The following is a 17,742-nucleotide window of genomic DNA, read 5'->3' as shown; positions in this document are numbered from 1 at the left end:
GTCATGAGTTGTTTGTAAAAATAATAAAGATGGGATATAAATTAAATAAATTAGCAAATAGATTAAAAAGTACAAGGGGTGCCCAAGAAACAACGTTCAGGGTTTTTATTAGCTTTTTTAGTATACTTTTCATTTCATTTTATTTTTTTGGCTATTTCTCTGGTCATTTTCAGTGGCTGTAAATCCTAATCCTTCAGTCTCACAAACTCAGGATCTTGTTCTTTTAAGTTTCATTACTCACAGTTGAATAGTGAAACATACTGAATGCCGAAAATGATGAGATCTATCAGTATTTTTATAAGAATATAATCAGCGGTGGGCTTCAAAAATTTTAGCAAGGGGTTCTCTGCCCAGTTGCTGGGTGGGCGTGGCCATGGTAGGCGTGGCCATGTCAGCTTCCTGCACCACGGGGGGGGGCATTTTTGCCCTCCCCGGGCTCCGGAGGTTTTCCTCGAGCGTTTGAGAGAACGAAAACGGCCTCCCCAGGCTCCAGAGGCCCTCTGAAGGCCGGAAATGGGCCCATTTCTGGCCTTCCTGAACTTCCGGTAGGCCCATTTTTCATCCTCCCCGAGCCTCCGTGCATGCCCTGCACTTACATGCATCCAAAACAGGCCGCATGGGGACTCCTGGGAGGGGCGGGGTGGGGTTGGTGAGGCCAGCCAGGAGTGGGATTTGGGTGTTCTCTGAACTGCACAAAATCTTAGCTAGAGGTTCTCCCGAACCCCTGCGAATCCCCAGCAGATATATATATATATATATAGATATGTGTGTGTGTGTGTGTGTGTGTATTAAAGATGGTACAATAAAGCATCTGCAAACTAAAGGCGTAAATTTTCCTTTGGAAAACCGGGAAGAGTAGAGAAATCATACAGTCATTGGTGACTGGGCACATACAGGTAGTCCTTGACCTATGACCACAGTTGAGCCCAAAATTGCTGTTGCTAAGTGAGACAACTGCTAAGTGAACTTTGCTCCATTTTACAACCTTTCTTGCCACCGTTGTTAAGTGAATCACTGCAGTTGCTGAGTTAGTAACACGGTTGTTAAGTGAATCTGGCTTCCCCATTGATTTTGCTTGTCAGAAGGTTCGCAAAAGGCGATCACATGGCCCCAAGACACTGCAACCGTCATAAGCATGAGTCAGCTGCCAAGTGTCTGAATTTTGATCATGTGACCATGGAGATGCTGCAATGGTCATCAATGTGAAAAATAGTCATAAGTCACTTTTGTCAATGCCCTTGTTATTTTGAACGGTCACTAAATGAAGTGTTGTAGGTCAACAACTACCTGTAGAAAGGTAGAAAGATCTGAATGAGCAATCAACCACTTAAAGTCTGCATGGAACTCTCAGAATCCCAGGAGTTTGCCACCAAATTTTAGATTCAATCCCCACCCATGCCCAGCTGAACCGCGCAATCATCAGAGGCTTTATTTTGTTTTATTTTTAAAAGCATTTTTTTCTATAACCTCTTTGGCTGAAAAAATGCTTTTAAAAGTTAAAAAAAAAAGCCTCTGATGATCGCACGGCTCAGCTGGGATCATCAGAGGCTTTTAAAAGCATTTTTTCTACAACCTCTTTGGCCGAAGAGGTTGTAGAAAAAAATGTTTTTAAAAGTAAAAAAAAACCTCTGGTGATCAGGCAACTCAGGTGGGATCATCAGAGGCTTTTAAAAGCATTTTTTTACAACCTCTTTGGCCAAAGAGGTTTTGGAAAAAATGTTTTTAAAAGTTAAAAAAAAAAAAGTTGGCCACGCCCACCCAGTCACATTAACCCCCCACACACCAAGCCACGCCCACAGAACCGGTAGTAACAGATTTTACATTTCACCACTAATCCAATCATATAGTTGCAGATGTTTTCTGACTTTTTGACACACACACACACACACACACACACACACACACACAGACACCTCTCCTGGATGACCCTGTTCAGGGCTGATAGCCAACCTTCGTATAAGATAAAATAGTTACAAGTGATGGGCACATTACATTTTCACTTCGATGAATTGTCACAATCCCCATAAAAATGCAAAGACAGATCAAAAAGGAGAAAACAAGTGACCTTCAGTTAGTAAGACAAGACCTGGAGGGAAATGAGCTTTCATATTTGAATTTTCTTTGTTTTGACTTGGGATTGCTTTATTATTATTATTATTATTATTATTATTATTATTATTATTATTATTATTATTATTATTTTCTAAATAAACTTCCACAATTGTGATATAGATAAAAAAAAATTTAACATCCGAGATTTATAATCATTTGAGAAAGCAAACCAGATGAGTCATTAATTGTGAGATGATTCAACACTCCAGGATTCATGATTGTTCTTTATCGGACAAAAACATTTTCAGCAGCAAATTTGTGCCAACACGTATATGCTCATCCTGCAGCTAAGGGTTAATTGAAAAAGGAAGTGAAATAAGTGTTGAAAAGAAAAGAAAAAACATGCAGCCTTCCTGTTTTATAGTTCCATTTTATTGCCAAGAAACTTAGGGAAAGACTGAAAACATATCCCCATAGGTCTGTGTAGAATTCAGGATTTTGGATCATCTGTAATCTTTCACTTTATGTGGGATCCCACTGACCTACAAGGCGCAGTCAAAGAGACCCTTATCTCGTTTCTAGATCCAGCTCCTCCAAGATCACTCTTTGCGGTGAATAAAACGCAGACCTCTGTGACTCTCTTGTGGGTAGAAGAAGGAGTAGCTGATTTCTTCGAGGTTTTTTGCCAGCAGGTTGGCTCAGACCATGAGACAAAAGTTCAGGTATGTGTTTTTATCCTTTATCGATTTCAGATCATTCCTGAGATACTTAACCTGGGTGGCTCTTCTTTAAAACCTAGCCTCTTTGCATGAAGCAGTGCAAGATAAACTTTAAGTGAAAAGACACAGCTTGAGCCATTGGTGTTACTGGTTGTGTTGATACACAAATTTAATTTAAAAGACACTTACCACTCCTGTTACTACTTACCACTTCTTTTTTTTAAAAAAAAATTGTAAACTTTTATTAATTTAAGAAACCAAAAAATACATTTATAAATACAAGTAAAACAATATACAACAAGCATCATCTTAATGACATCTAAATGTAATGTCTGAATTATTACAATTTCAATAACCTATATTCTTCAGTATATATTCTTTCTCTCACCTTATATAATGATATTATTTTATTGGTATCTGGTATTTCTTTATTAAATTTCATTTGATATAGAAATTTATTTTACTCTTTTGAGATCTTCTTTTTATTTGATTTTTCTTTCTTTCTTTTTTTACTACTTACCATTTCTAGTTGTTACTTAGCAGTATAAGAAACTGGCATAATGACACAAGCCCTGTCCTTTCCTACATGTGTCAAGTAGCACGAATGCTGTAAAGGAACAGAGCTTCTGCTAGATACCACCATATGTAAGATAGAACTGGAGCTATACCAGCTAGCCACCATACCAGTCTTCAAAACATTGAGGCCTCCATTCAGTCAAGAACTAGATATCTAGATTCAAGTGGGCTCCTTTCCCACATTCAGTCGGATCCTGAAGAGCATTTGGCTGAGGGTCAGAAAACCTTAACAAGAGTGATGACTATTGAATACAGCCTCTTTCTCGTCAACATGTGGAAGAGGTTTTCTGAGAGTAAATTATTCATATCGTCCCCATTGCAGGATACAAAATCATCGCAAATGTTGAATTTCAAGACCTGAAGTCTTGAGAGGGTTGGAAGAATCCTATCTGAAACTGTTGTCTTCCTTTAGCTGCTATCTTAAAATGCTTTAAGTTCCCAGTTCTGTTTGTTGTTTCATAATCACCCTTGTTAGTCTTTTCGTGGTTAACATTTTCAATATTGTGGTACTTCTTGCAACATTCTTCACATCCGAATGTTCTGAGCAGAACACTCTTTTGTTCTGAGAAGAACAAAATTACTTTTGTTTTCCTGAAGTTGTATTTAAGGGGTAGGGTTGTTTTTTTTTTCATTGACCCTCTATTCTATTTCAGAGATTTTAATTAATGTCAAACTAAATCTCCAGCTTGGAGATGTAAAAAAAAAAAATCTAGGTTTAATTGGAATCAAAGCCCACTAATACCTGATTATCCACAATGGAGAGCCAGAAGCACCCAAGAAATTTGTACCTTGGATTTGTTGTTGTTGTTGTTAGTTGTGAAGTGTCCGATCCATCACAACCCCATGGACAACTTTTCTCCAGGCCTTCCTGTCCTCTACCATCCGCCGGAGACCATTTAAGCTCACGCCTACTGCTTCAGTGACTCCATCCAGCCACCTCATTCTCTGTCGTCCCTTTCTTCTTTTGCCCTCAATCTTTCCCAGCATTTGGCTCTTCTCCAGTGAGTCCTTCCTTCTCATTAGGTGGCCAAAGCATTTCAGTTTCATCTTCAGGATCTGGCCTTCTAAAGAGCAGTCAGGGTTGATCTCCTCTAGGACTAGAACCCTTGAAATCAGAGAGATTTCAAATCCTAGCTAACTCAAAAGATTTCCTCTAAATTGGCAGTCCCCAACCTTTCCCCCTTGGCAGCCCAGCATTGGGGTGGGGTGGGGGAAGAGTTCAAGTTCACACAAATGGAGCTTCATGTTTGAGTGCAAGCACCTGCCCCTCGCACAGCCCAGTTCTGAATCAGTTATGGCCCGCTAGTGGCCGTGGGCCGGAGATTGGGGACCCCTGCTCTAAATATTACTAACTCTAAGCCAATCCATTATTCCCTATATTAGCTATCTTAAATACTATGTAATAATGTGCATGTCTTAAAATTAAGCCCACTCACCCAAGGGAGTGAATTGATCTAACTAACTCCAACTGAAAACAATGGGTTGTCTTAAGAGAGAACCTATGCAAAAGTTTACTACCTTTCAGATAAGGTTGGATTCTCTGGTTGAGCAACTGGAGAACTATTCTCTATTAGCATACAAGCATGAGCTAATAGATCTTTCTTTTTTGTACTATGTCGCTCATCATTACCTGAAATCTTATATAGGAGGTTGGACTTCAATTTTCCCTAATCCCACACTACTAGTGCTTATAACTATGGAAGACATATTGAGAAGAAGAGTTTCCCAAAGCAGGGATGCCAGAGATATCAATACCCAATTGCTGCCTTCAGCCAAGGATAAAATGTAGGATTGTACTACTTTCTAGAACTTGCTTTTAAAAAGGAGGATATAATTATAGAAAAGGAGGCCAAATGGTTGCCTGAATAAACAAATCATGCTAAAGACCACGAGCAAAAGAATGACAGGTTGACTCCTTACACTCAGGATTGAACCACCTGAACTCTCATTTTGTCTCTGACGCACGTTGCATGCTGACAAGCATAAAGAGCAATATATGAGACTGTTGCATAAACCAGGATGCGGTTTATCGCAATAGAAATATGGTAAAACTGTCATTGAATGGCTTTATTGTGGACCCATGCTGTGCACAGTTTCATCCCTATGTCTTGCAATATCCTCATATTTAGAGAAGTGGTAACTAACTAAACAAACAGTGGACTGGATGGGTGTTCCACAATGCACCCATATAATCTCTTCCTTGGAACAAAAAAAATGCGAGGATGAGCTCATAGCTAAGTTGATGTGCATGGCCCTCTGGTTTCAAATCCTGCGTAAAATCAGAAGTAGGGGGGAAAAAAATTCCTAACCTTGCACTTTCCTCCTTCCCAATATAATACAGGAACCAGTTACCGTATCTTCTCATGTCGTGACAGTCTCCAGCCTTCTGCCTGCTACTTCCTACAACTGCAGTGTTACAAGTTTCAGTCATAACAGCCCCAGTGTCCCCACCTATATTGCAGTTTCCACTATGGGTGAGCCGAGTTCTTCAAATTCTCCAACTAAGCATTTCTCCAACTGTGTGTGTGTGTGTGTGTGTGTGTGTGTGTGTGTGTGTGTGTATAACACACAATCAGATTGAATGCTTTCCCCTTCCCATTTCTAATTTGAACAGAGGGGTTAGACTGAATCATCAAAAGAACCACTGGTGTAATTTGAAATATATCAGAAATGGGTATTATGTAATCATCCTTTATTTACAGGCAATCCTCATTATTTGTGAGTTCTGTATTTGGAAATTTTCTTATTCATTAAAAGCTATTTGTAAGTCTAAAATCTTGGTGCTGTCATGATTATTGGTGGACATGCAGGACAGCAAAACACTGAGATTACCTTATGTGTGTGTCCCCAGCTGAGGTTTCAGCATTATTAATTTGGTACTCATGGCATTTTCAGAGAACATTACTACAAAGAATAATGAGAATTGCCCGTATCTATTTATTCTGTGTTAGGGTTCATATATAATGTGATTTGTTTGTTTTTGTGTAATGTCAGTTGTTATGGTTTGCAAATCAGGGTTTAAAGCAGGGGTGGGATTCTACCGGTTCGGGCAAACCGGTAGCTCCAACGATCAGCTGGGCCCACCTGCCCACCCCTGCGCTTTACTTACTTATATCTTTGCAGCTGATTACCGTGGCAGAGTGGATTGCCGCATGTCAGCTGTTTTAATTCCCTAGCACTAATATGGAACATGATTTTTCGTTCATTTGCGCACCCGTGCATAGCACACATCTGGTGTGGGTGCACGCATAGTGCGAGTGAGAGGTGCGCGATCACCGAACTGGTTGTTAAACCGGTAGGATCCCACCACTGGTTTAAACATGAGTGAAATAGATGAACCCCGCCAATATGATATCATGCAGATGTTTTCCTTAGAACTTGGCTCTTGTTAGAAGGGAGATCTGCCTCATCCTTTTATTTAATAGCCTTCAATCATTATGCAAAGACTTGTTTTCTGGCTGACATTGGCCATACCAGAGTGTCAGTTTTAGGCTGCAGTCTTCTATCCACTTCTGTCTTCTCAATGAAGGGAGCCAGAGTTAAGCATGTATGGGTTACTGGTTAATTCACATGATTTGTTCATTGAACAAATCTAAAAATTCAAATATATTTTCTGAGAATATTAGAAAAAAGAAAACCTCCAGAATTAGAAAGCCACTGGCAGAAGTCAATGTTTCACATCTTTTTTTATTTTATCATGCCACTTTATGGGAATGTTAGTATCATATTTTTATTTTTTTTAATTTGATTTATATGCCGCCCTTTTCCGGAGACTCAGGGCGGCTTACAATGCGTTAAGCAATAGCCTTCATACTTTTGTATATTTTATACAAAGTCAGCTTATTGCCCCCACAAACTGGGTCCTCATTTCACCTACCTTAGAAAGGATGGAAGGCTGAGTCAACCTTGAGCCTTGGAGAGATTCGAACCAGCAGTAATTGCAGGCAGCTGTGTTAATAACAGGGTGCTTAGACCACTGTACCATCAAGGCTCTTCAATTGTACCATCAATTGCTTTCCTTAACCTGGATCCCTTGTTGCCATTTGCAGTTGTGGAGATCAATCCTAACGTGGTGGTGATTTCTATTCTTGCCATTCTGAGCATTCTTCTGATAGGGCTCTTGCTTGTAACATTGGTGGTTCTTCGGAGAAAACATCTACAAATGGCCAGGTAGGACAACACACCTTCTAATATCAAGGTCTTCTTAAGGGATGAAAGTTCTATATGTAACACGGAAGCAGTACGAATTGTTCCACGGAGCCTAACATTTAACATGAGGATATGTAGATGGATTTTTGATGGCTTTAAGGTTTCCAGTAGATTCACCCCAGAAGTACATAATGAAGATTAGTTCATTTGCATACAGAACATAGAATAACAAGGTTGGAAGGCACCTCGGAGGTCTTCCAGTCCAGTCCCCTGCTCAAGCAGGAAACCCTATATCCGTGATGGCGAACCTATGGCATGCGTGTCACAGGTGGCACGTGGAGCCATATTAGTGGGCACGCCAGTTCAGCTCTGGGGCGCATGCGTGCGCTGGCCAACTGATTTTCAGGCCTTCTGGGTCTACCAGAAGTAGGAAAACAGGCTGTTTCCTGCCTCTGGAGGGCCTGGGGGGGTGGGGAAGGCCCGTTTTTCTTTCTTACCTGGCTCCAGATCCTCTCTATTTAACTGGGAAGGGTGAAAACAACCTTTCCCACTCCCTTGGAGGCCCTACGGAGGTTGAAAGGGCCCATTTCCTGACTCCCAGTGGGACAGGAAGTGACTTTTTTGCTGTCCCCAGCCTCCAGAGACTTCTAGAGAGGCTCCTAGAGACTCCTAGATAGTCCAACACATTTGGAGGACATCAGATTGAGGCAGATGTCTTCCAGCACGATGGTTCTCTTGCTGTCTCTCTAGCAGACTTTTTTTTTTTGCTTTAAGGCCCCTACCCCTTCCATTCCCATTCTTTATCTGAAGATTAACATCACCCTCTTGCCAGTATAAATCAAAGCTCTCTGATCCCACAGACATGTAGCAACATCAGAAGGCAGTCTTTAAACGAACAGATTGTTGGATTTGTCCTGAATAAAAATTTGATTTGCTCACCCAGTTTAGTCCAAAGTCCAACATTATGTTCAATGGAGCTTACTTTTAGCAATCATATTTAGGATTACAGTATATAACTATAACTGATTTCCATGTTGCTCCAGTAATTCCCAGACTTCAGCTGACCAGTACATTCTTATAAAGACCTATTCTCCAATCGGCTAGATATCATATTATGCACACACACATAAACTGTATATAGCAGGGGTCCCCCAAGTCCCAGGCTGCGGAGTGGTACTGGTCCCCAGCCAGTTAGGAACCAAGATGTGCAAGTGAGCAAAACTTCATCTGAGTTTGCATGGGAGCTAGGCAGCGTGCAAAACCACTGCCCCCAGTCCATGGGAAAATTGTTTCCCGCAGAACTGGTCCCTGATGCCCAAAAGATTGTGGACCACTGCATCTCTTTTGCACGCAATACTGCAGCAAATTACTTTTACATTTTGAGCTTGAAGATGTTAAATTTCCCACCTAGCCCTTCTGTTACAACATCAAGTTCAGCGCTAGTTTCACATCTGTGCATATTTTTGGTTGCTAAGGTTCCTAAACTCCATGCCGATCTTTTATCACTATCCTCACAGTTTTCAGTAAAAACCCATTAAACAGCTCATTTATGCAGTAGTGTTGCTTCTGGGAAATTTTCTGGCTTATGACAAAACTGTTTTCTAAATCAAGGTGTTGAGCAACGGCAGAGGTGGGGCAGCTGTGGGCTGTCATTTATTTCAGGACTCTAATCCTATCCTAATTTGCATTCCAAGCAGACAACAAGAACTGTTCTTGGAAACTAACAACATCTAACAGCATTAAACAGCAGGTTTAAACATCCTCATACAAAACAGCCTAGTTTACCTTGTTTAAGTTTAAAGTGATAGACTTTCTGCCAAGATATGTGATTTTTTTTTTTTTAAGTCCATCAATAATAACTCTGAATCTTCCAAACTAGGGAGTGTGGAGCAGGAACATTTGTGAATTTTGCTTCATTGGAAAGAGATGGGAAACTCCCGTACAACTGGTAGGTATATATCTCAGAAGATTTGCAATATAGGTTTCCCCCCTCCTGTATTGCAATGCATAATTGTTACATTGACTCCTTTAAGCTGGATATTAATATTGAAAGTCTAGCCATTAGATCCTGGTGATCTTTCTCTTTAAAAAATTGCTTTAATATAGTAGAGTATTATTTCTTCTGACATGAGGTAAGAACATTTCAAATTACGGAATTAATCTTTGCTTGAGAAACTTTCTGTGCAACTCTAATTTCCATAACAGTTTGGGCAGTCCAATAGAGTGTAGGGACTGGGTTATCTCAAATCATTATCATCTAATCCAAAATTGCTATTAAAGGATCAGAAAGTATTATGTTTTTCCTAATTAAAACGGCATTACAATGTTTGTGGCAGTCACAGTTAGGCTGTAAGAGCTGCAGCTTCAGAACTCAAAGAAGTGGAAATCTCTTTTGTTTATGGGAGTACATGTAGAATGTAGTCTCCTTATTTATGGGTGCTTCTAAAAGAAAATGGGCACCATGAACCTGAAAAATGGCTTTTAAAGGTCAAGAAAAATTGCAGGAAGATTGCACCTGTGCTGACTGAGAGGAAATGCCTTTTATTTGGCCAGATTTTCGAAGCACAATGTAAAGAGCAAGGCTAACTATTGTGGTAATAGTGCTTTAAAATATATCAGTAAGCTTTAATTTTTAATGTGTTTTCTACATGTACTTTTTTTCTTTGTCTTGGTGTGGTTTTTCATTCTTTTTCCCAGAAGCTGAAAACAGAATACAGTGAACCCTTTTATAAGAGGGAGAGAGAGAGAGAGAAAGAAAGAGAGAGGGAGGGAGGGAGGGAGGGAGAGAGGGAGATCCTCAAAGTGATAGAGCCAATTAACTCATCCAATTAAATTATTTAATATCTTTGCGCTTCAGTTAAAAATGAGAAATTTCAAGGCCGGTGCGATGATCCACTTTATGATTGCCATAATTTATGACCTTATTTTGCAGTGGTCATTAAGTGAATGCAGCCTCATTAAGCGAAAACTGCAGTCATTAAGTAAACATCACACTTGTTCAGGGCTCCATACAATTCCTGGAAAACTTGCTTGCAGTCCTTATAGGTCTTCCAAAGGGCGTCGCCCAATTGCAATGTGTAAGGTGGAAATTACTAAACATCTGAGAAGTTATCCGTTATTATATTTAACTATATTTATTAAGGGAACTTTAAATTAAATCAATTTGGGGTTGGGAGAGACCTTGGAGGTCTTCTTAGTCCAACTGTCTGACCATTTCTGTGAGATGGGGGAGAATGGGGGACATGTAGCTCCTAGCATGCTATTCAATGACATTTGGGGCTGGCAGAATAACAGAATTGGGAGGGACCTTGGAGGTCTTCTAGTCCAACTCCTTCTCAAGCAGGAAACCCTATACAATTTCAGACAAATTCAGACTGGTTATCCAGTCTCCTCTTAAAAACCTCCAGTGTGGGAGAACCCACAACCTCCGGAGGCAAACCATTCCACTGATTAATTGTACTCACTGTCAGGAAATTTCTCTTTAATTGCAGGTTGCTTCTCTCCTTGATTACCGTATTTTTCGGAGTATAAGACTCACTGGAGTATAAGATGCACCTTAGTTTTTGGGGAGGAAAATAAGAAAAAAGCTGATTGGCAGGTGGATCAGCCTCCCGGAATACTCCCAATCAGCTGTTCCCAGAGGTTAATTTTAGCAACAGGTTCCTTGATTGTGAGTTCTTTGCCTTGCCTTTTTTTTTGCTTTGTTTTCTGCCTCTGAAATCAGAAAAAACTTTTTTTCCTGCCTCTGAAAGCCTCCGAAACAGAGCTTCAGAAAAAAGCCTCTGAAGCTCTGTTTGGGGGCTTCTTTTCTGAAGCTCTGTTTCTGATGCTTTTTTCAGCCTCTGAAACCTCCGTTTGAGAAGCTGGGCGGGGCTACATTCGGAGTATAAGACGCACCCAGATTTTCACCTTCTTTTTTGGGGGGGAAAGGTGCGTCTTATACTCCGAAAAATAGTTGCCATCCGTTGTCCTTCCTTCAGGTGCTTTGGAGAATAGGTTGACCCCCCAAAGCACCTGAGCTCAGGACAAGAAGCAATGGATGGAAAGTAATCAAGGAGAGAACCAACCTAGAGCTAGGGAGAAATTTCCCTGTTTTGTGTTGCAAGAGCACCAACGAAGAATGGGAAGATTCAAGACTGTCCTCAGCTATGGAAGTTCAGGGTGATTTGGGGCAAATCATTCTTTTTCAGCCCAACTGAAATAGAAGTTTGTTGTTCTTGTAAAAAATTGGAGGAAGCCGTGCTGCATTTTGTAGAGCTTAGATTCTCACAAAGCATAGCAAATGCAGAGATATCTTAACTAAGAAAAAAGAATATCAGTGACAACTTATAGCAGTCTTTATCCATCTTGTCTCCACTCGTGCCGGTACTTTTACCTTTTTATCAAGAAGAAAATTTGAGTCCTATTTTTCAGCCTCAAGAGGGCATTGTCGGTCTTTCAAACTTACACGAATCTCATTTTCCATGATTTTCTGGACAGGATTTTGACAAATACATGCAAGTTATTAATTAAATCTGAGGATTTTGTCCTTCACAACAACCACATTTAAGCAATTCTTTTATGCTTTTGGGACCAAGCTAGAGAAATGTACCTGTAATGGGAAGAAGGAATAACCTTGAGAACAGGAAGAAGAGATGCAACCAAGACAGTGATTAGATACAAGAAATCTTAGCCTGGGGCAGAAATGTAATTTGAGAAAGTATCTCAGACAGAACCCTCCCTAATTCTCATAAAGAAAAAAGAGAGGTGGGGGAAGCACATTCAGACTTACAAGATTCTATTACTGTCATCTTATAATAAAAGTAGTGTTAGCTTGTGTATGTTTTGTTAACAAGCTTAGTCTACATTGGACTTCTGACCTGCCTATCCTGGAATATAGGCAGTCCCCTGAATTATGACCACAATCGGGACTAGAATTTCTCTTGCTAAACAAGGTACCTGTTCAACAAATTGTGCCTAGTTTTACAACCTTTTTATTGCCATGGTTGTTAAACAAATTGCTGCGGTTGTTAAGTGAATCGCATGGTTGTTCAGTGAATCCAGCTACCTCCAATGACTGTTGTAACCAGGCTAGGAAGGCCACAAATCCTATGACTCTGGAGATGTTGCAAATATATGCTGGTTGCCAGTTACCTAAATTTTGACCATGAAACCCTGGAGATATTGCAATGGTTGTAAATGTGAGGACCGGTAATAAATCACCATCTTCAGTGCTGTTGTAATTTCAAATGGTTGTAAGTCGAGAACTACCTGTATTGTATTGCTTTTCTGCACTTGGATTCAGCTGAGAACCAATCCATTCTGGGTTGGCAGCCTTCCATCCTCACTATCACAGACATATATCTTCCCCACCCCCATTTTAATGTAAACATATTCCTATTTTTGTTGATTAATTTAATAGCCACCCTCTGGGATAGGGATGTCAGCATCTCAATAGAAATCTTCATCTCTAAATATCAAGAAAAGCAATAAAATACGGCCACTCTGCTTTTCTGTTAGGTTTCAGTCCTCAAAGCTGCCATAAAAAGAATGATTTCAAAAGCCAAGAAAAAGGAAGCTAAATTTCTCTTCAGAATCAGCACCTTCCATAGATTTGGCCACAGCCAAGAAGGTGTGTTATTGTGGCACACAGTGACATTTTTAACATAAGGCTTGCTGATCTAAGACAGGGGTGTTAAACTCAAGGCCCATGGGCCAGATCCGGCCTGCGGGATGCTTAAATCGGGCCCCCAGGACCGGCCTGGAAATATCAAAGGATCAGCCCGCTGTGCCTCTGGTGGCTATAACGGGGTGCGTAATGCCCCCACCTCCACCCACCGCACCTAGTTTTCACCCTCCATGGCCTCCTGCAGCACTCGGGTTGAAAAAGGGCCTGAAAATGGAGTGAAAAATGGCTGGCAGAGTGCTGAAGGAGGCCGTGGAGGATGACAATGAGGCGCAGGGGAGGCACACGTGGACCCCCTGCACCCCATTTTGGCCGGCAGGGTGCTGCAGGAGGCATACATCCCACCCATCCCATCCCCCACCGGCCTGCAGAGAAGAACTACAATGCTGAACCAGCCCTTAAAGAAATCCAGTTTGACACCCCTGATCTAAGAGGATGGTCAGGCACATTTTAGAAAAGGGTAGTGTTTCTCCACTTGGGACACTTCAAGATGTGTGGCCTGATGTGTGGACTTCAACTCCCAGAATCCCCCAGCCAAGAAATATTGCCTGAAGAAGGGATGGGCAACACATTTATTTTATTTTTTTTACAATATCCAGAGTGTCTTTCTTTGGACAATCTCACCTCAAGGGGTAAAATATTCCAAAATATCTTAACCCCTGAGGTGAGATTGGCTCCCACCCTTCTGACTTTCTATAAGAGCCTTAAGACCTGATTCTGTCAGATGGTTGGGGGGGGGTCCCAATTGGGGAGAATATCACACTGGAGGTGGTTGATTAATTAAGAAACACTCCCCCCCCTCCCTTCTTCTCCATCTTGTAACCATGATTTCACTTTGATAGTACTTTCATTTTATTGGGTTAGGAATATTTATGACGGATGATTTTAAATGTTTTATGCTGTAAAATTCCCAAAGTCACTTTGAAACGAGATGGGCGTTTCAAGGAATGTAATAAAATAAATAAATAAACCCAGTTGTTAAAAACTGAGGGAGGAACTTGAAAGAGAAAATTCTGAAAATTGTTAACAAAACTAACATGAGAACATCATTTAAAAGAAACAAAAATAAAATTTAAGAAACAGGAAAATAAATCCTGTCTGTTCACATAACCTCTACTCGTTTTGCATCACAATTCTGTCCAATGTGGCCCCTGGAAAGCCAAGCCAAGCCAAGCCCCCATCCCATTAAAAAAATTATCCATACCACCTAAAGCCCGGCAGTCAGCTAGAGATTTGGATATGGGCAGCATGGAAAATGAGAAGATGCTGCAAAGAGAAGTATTGAAAGAGGAAACCATGCATGCTTTATATCTCATTCCATGTTTTGTTCTGATTTTGTCTATTACTGGCATTTGCTCCCAGCCTCTCTGTAGAAATATGGCTTCAGCAGAAAAAGTTTTCACATAACGTCTGCAGGCAAACATCTCATTTCTTTAGCTTGTCTCTGCATTATGTCTTATTTCAAAAGAGGGCAGACCCATTCCTGTAGGCAGATACATTTATCAGAGAGAAAGAGAAAAAAAGGAAAGTTATTCTGTTTGGAAGAAAAATTCCATCAGGCATTGCCTCTATACTCAGGGGTGACCATTTAATGGCTAGATTAAAGACCGGATAAATTTGAAAGTCATTCTTTGGATTTTATGGGGTGCAATCAGCTGGCACAAATGGCTAAATTGATTTGATATGGCATTGAAGCTGATCCTCCGGTAATGAACTTCCAAACTGAATGTCGGCTACCAGTTTTCCCTGTAAATATTGACGTAGCTAATTAACTAATCAACCTTCACTTCCTCCTTGAGCCCCCAGAAGTAAAAAATTGTTCACAGATATCATTAACATCTTTTGGGCTGCTTTGAAAAAGCGGGTTTTAATCTGCATCAAAGTCAGGAGTTCAAACGTAATCCTAATTAAAGACTCAGACATGAAAAATCTAAAGAAGAACTAAAAACCCAACAGCCCAGTGCTACAATATACAGTAAACTTCATATATACAATTCAAATGAGGAGAAATGTAATTGGGGTGTCAGAGTGAGAGAAGAGATACAGGTACTCCTTGGCTTACTAGTGGTCACTTAACAACCATTCGACGTTGCAATGGATCTCCTAGGGGTACTTATGATCCAGTTTTGAAGTTCTGAAGTATTCCCCACACACACACACACACACACACAATCCCTGTGGCCATTTTACCACATGTCAGGTGCTCGGCAATCAGGTCACATGAGGGAGGGAGGGAGAGTGAAAGAGAGAGAGAGAGAATAGATAAATCCTTAGTAAGACCAAAGAAGAGCAACTAAGATTATTAAAGACCTGGAGACAAAAACATATGAAGAACGGTTGCAGGAATTGGAGTCTAGAGAAAAAGAAGAATGAGGGGTGACATGATAGAAGTATTCCAGTATTTGAGGGGCTGCCACAAAGAAGAGGGGTTCAGTCTATTTTCCAAAGCACCAGAAGGCAAGATAAGAAACAATGGATGGAAACTAATCAAGGAGAGAAGTAACCTAGAACTAAGGAGAAACTTCCGAACAGTGAGGACAATCAACCAGTGGAACAGCTGGCCTTCAGAAGTTGTAGATGCTTCATCCCTGGAGGTTTTTAAGAAAAGACTGGACAACCAGCTATCTGAAATGGTGCAGGGTCTCCTGCTTGAGCCGTGGGTTGATTAGAAGACCTCCAAGGTCCCTTCCAGATCTATCCTGATTGATTGATTGATTAGAGATGATAGATAGATAGATAGATAGATAGATAGATAGATAGATAGATAGATGATATAGATAGATAGATAGATAGATGATAGATAGATAGATAGATAGATAGATAGATAGATAGATAGATAGATGATATAGATAGATAGATAGATAGATGATAGATTAGATAGATAGATAGATAGATAGATAGATAGATAGATAGATGATAGATTAGATAGATAGATAGATAGATAGATAGATAGATAGATAGATAGATGATAGATTAGATAGATAGATAGATAGATAGATAGATAGATAGATAGATAGATAGATAGATGATAGATAGATGATAGATGATAGATAGATAGATAGATAGATAGATAGATAGATATAGATAGATTATAGAGATAATGGATAAGAGATATAGATAAGAGAACGAGAGAGGGAGAGAGAGAGGGAGGAGGGAGAGAGACTGAGACTCTCGGGTGTCAAACTTGCGGCGTCAAGGCGTCACGTGATGTATCGGGACTTTTTCCCCCTTTGCTAAACCGGGTGGGGGCAGAGCCAGCACATGACACATCCAGCCCACGGGTCATGAGTTTGACACCCCTGCTCTAATCCTAGGCTAGGAAACAGTTCCAAGTCTCCATAAGGCATTGGAACTAAGGTCTCTCCATAAGACCTAGAAACTAAAGCATTGACTATTACTGTATTTAATTCTTTCTTACCCCCCCCCAAACTTCTCTCTCTCTCTCCTCCATATCCAAAAGAGTTCAAAGTTTGTTAATATTACACATGTGAACATTAAAGTAGCTACTGGACTTCAAGTAGTGCCCTTATTCTATCAAATAAAGTAAAAATATGGGGGGGGGATAGCTATTTATATTTCATCTCCCTCAGTCATGACCTTGTTTGAGATTTCATGTGATACCCGTCTAATCTCACGAGAACTTTTTCAATAAGACCCCACACCTACCGCTTGAAAGACTGGGCAATCTGATGTATGAGCTCATGAAATGTCTTCTCGTCTCCATCTTCCTTCCTTTCCTTCTTTTAGCACTCACGTCATAATGCAGGAGTGTCTGGGACATTCAAGGATTGTCAGCTTTAGTTGTTAGCTACGCTTCTCTTTCTGCAGAAAATAGCACAAATGATTGTTGTGGGTTGCCCAGAGTTGCCTTTGGTGGAATGGTCAGGCATTCAAATTTCTTTAATAAAGAAATAAATTAAATGCAGACATTTGTTGCATCCTTAAAAAAATGGGTGCACCTTTTCTTTCTCTTTTTCATCACGTAGCCTTAATTGTAATTGCAGACTTCTTTGCCTGATGAAGAGTTCAGCACCAACCAAATTTAGGGAGTCTCTAAGTCCCTCTGTTACTTCTTCTGGGATCTCTGACTGCCCAAGTCTAACAAATGACAAATTGCTGTATTGACTTCTGTTTGCCATATTAATAATCTTGCTTTTTTTTTTTCTGACCAAAAAAATCTGTGTATGTTATCTATTAATACTCACAGGCGTAGGAGTGTCTTTGCTTTCCTAACTCTGTTACCCTCCTGCCTTTGGACTGATTATCTCTTGGCATTTTATATTAACCCTTGGTAAGTCATATTATCTTCTTCTGCTTAACAGTAATCAAAGCCAGCTTCCCCACTACCTATTGTTCTCCAGATGTGCTCAACCATTGTTCCCAACTTTCTCTGGTAAGCACAGACAGATGTAAATCTGGAGAACACCAGGCTGGGGAAGACTGAACAAACCAGTTTCTTTTCTTGGTGGGTTTGATTAATTAATCTGAATTTTCCAAAGCGTGAATGCATTTTATTCCTTGAAATAAAAAGGTTGCAAACCAGATCTAAATGTCTACGGAGCTTCTCACTCATCCAAGTCA

At 40.4% G+C, this 17,742-nt stretch overlaps 1 protein-coding gene across 2 annotated transcripts in view; it reads left to right on the top strand.

The window, feature by feature from the left end:
• Positions 1-17,742, top strand: part of PTPRO (protein tyrosine phosphatase receptor type O) — a 160,958-nt gene that overhangs the window by 117,060 nt on the left and 26,156 nt on the right. For both annotated transcript variants that reach the window (XM_034403317.3, XM_087873664.1), the window contains 5 exons: positions 2,635-2,774; positions 5,689-5,821; positions 7,397-7,517; positions 9,376-9,444; positions 17,369-17,452. In XM_034403317.3, coding sequence (XP_034259208.2) covers positions 2,635-2,774; positions 5,689-5,821; positions 7,397-7,517; positions 9,376-9,444; positions 17,369-17,452 — 547 coding nt within the window. The remainder of the gene's footprint in view (positions 1-2,634; positions 2,775-5,688; positions 5,822-7,396; positions 7,518-9,375; positions 9,445-17,368; positions 17,453-17,742) is intronic.

Source organism: Pantherophis guttatus, chromosome 7 (genome assembly GCF_059756535.1).
Source record: "Pantherophis guttatus breed Tessera chromosome 7, ASM5975653v1, whole genome shotgun sequence".
NCBI lineage: Eukaryota > Metazoa > Chordata > Lepidosauria > Squamata > Colubridae > Pantherophis > Pantherophis guttatus.
Note: the sequence above shows the minus strand (reverse complement) of the source record. Positions and strands in the feature narration are given on the sequence as shown.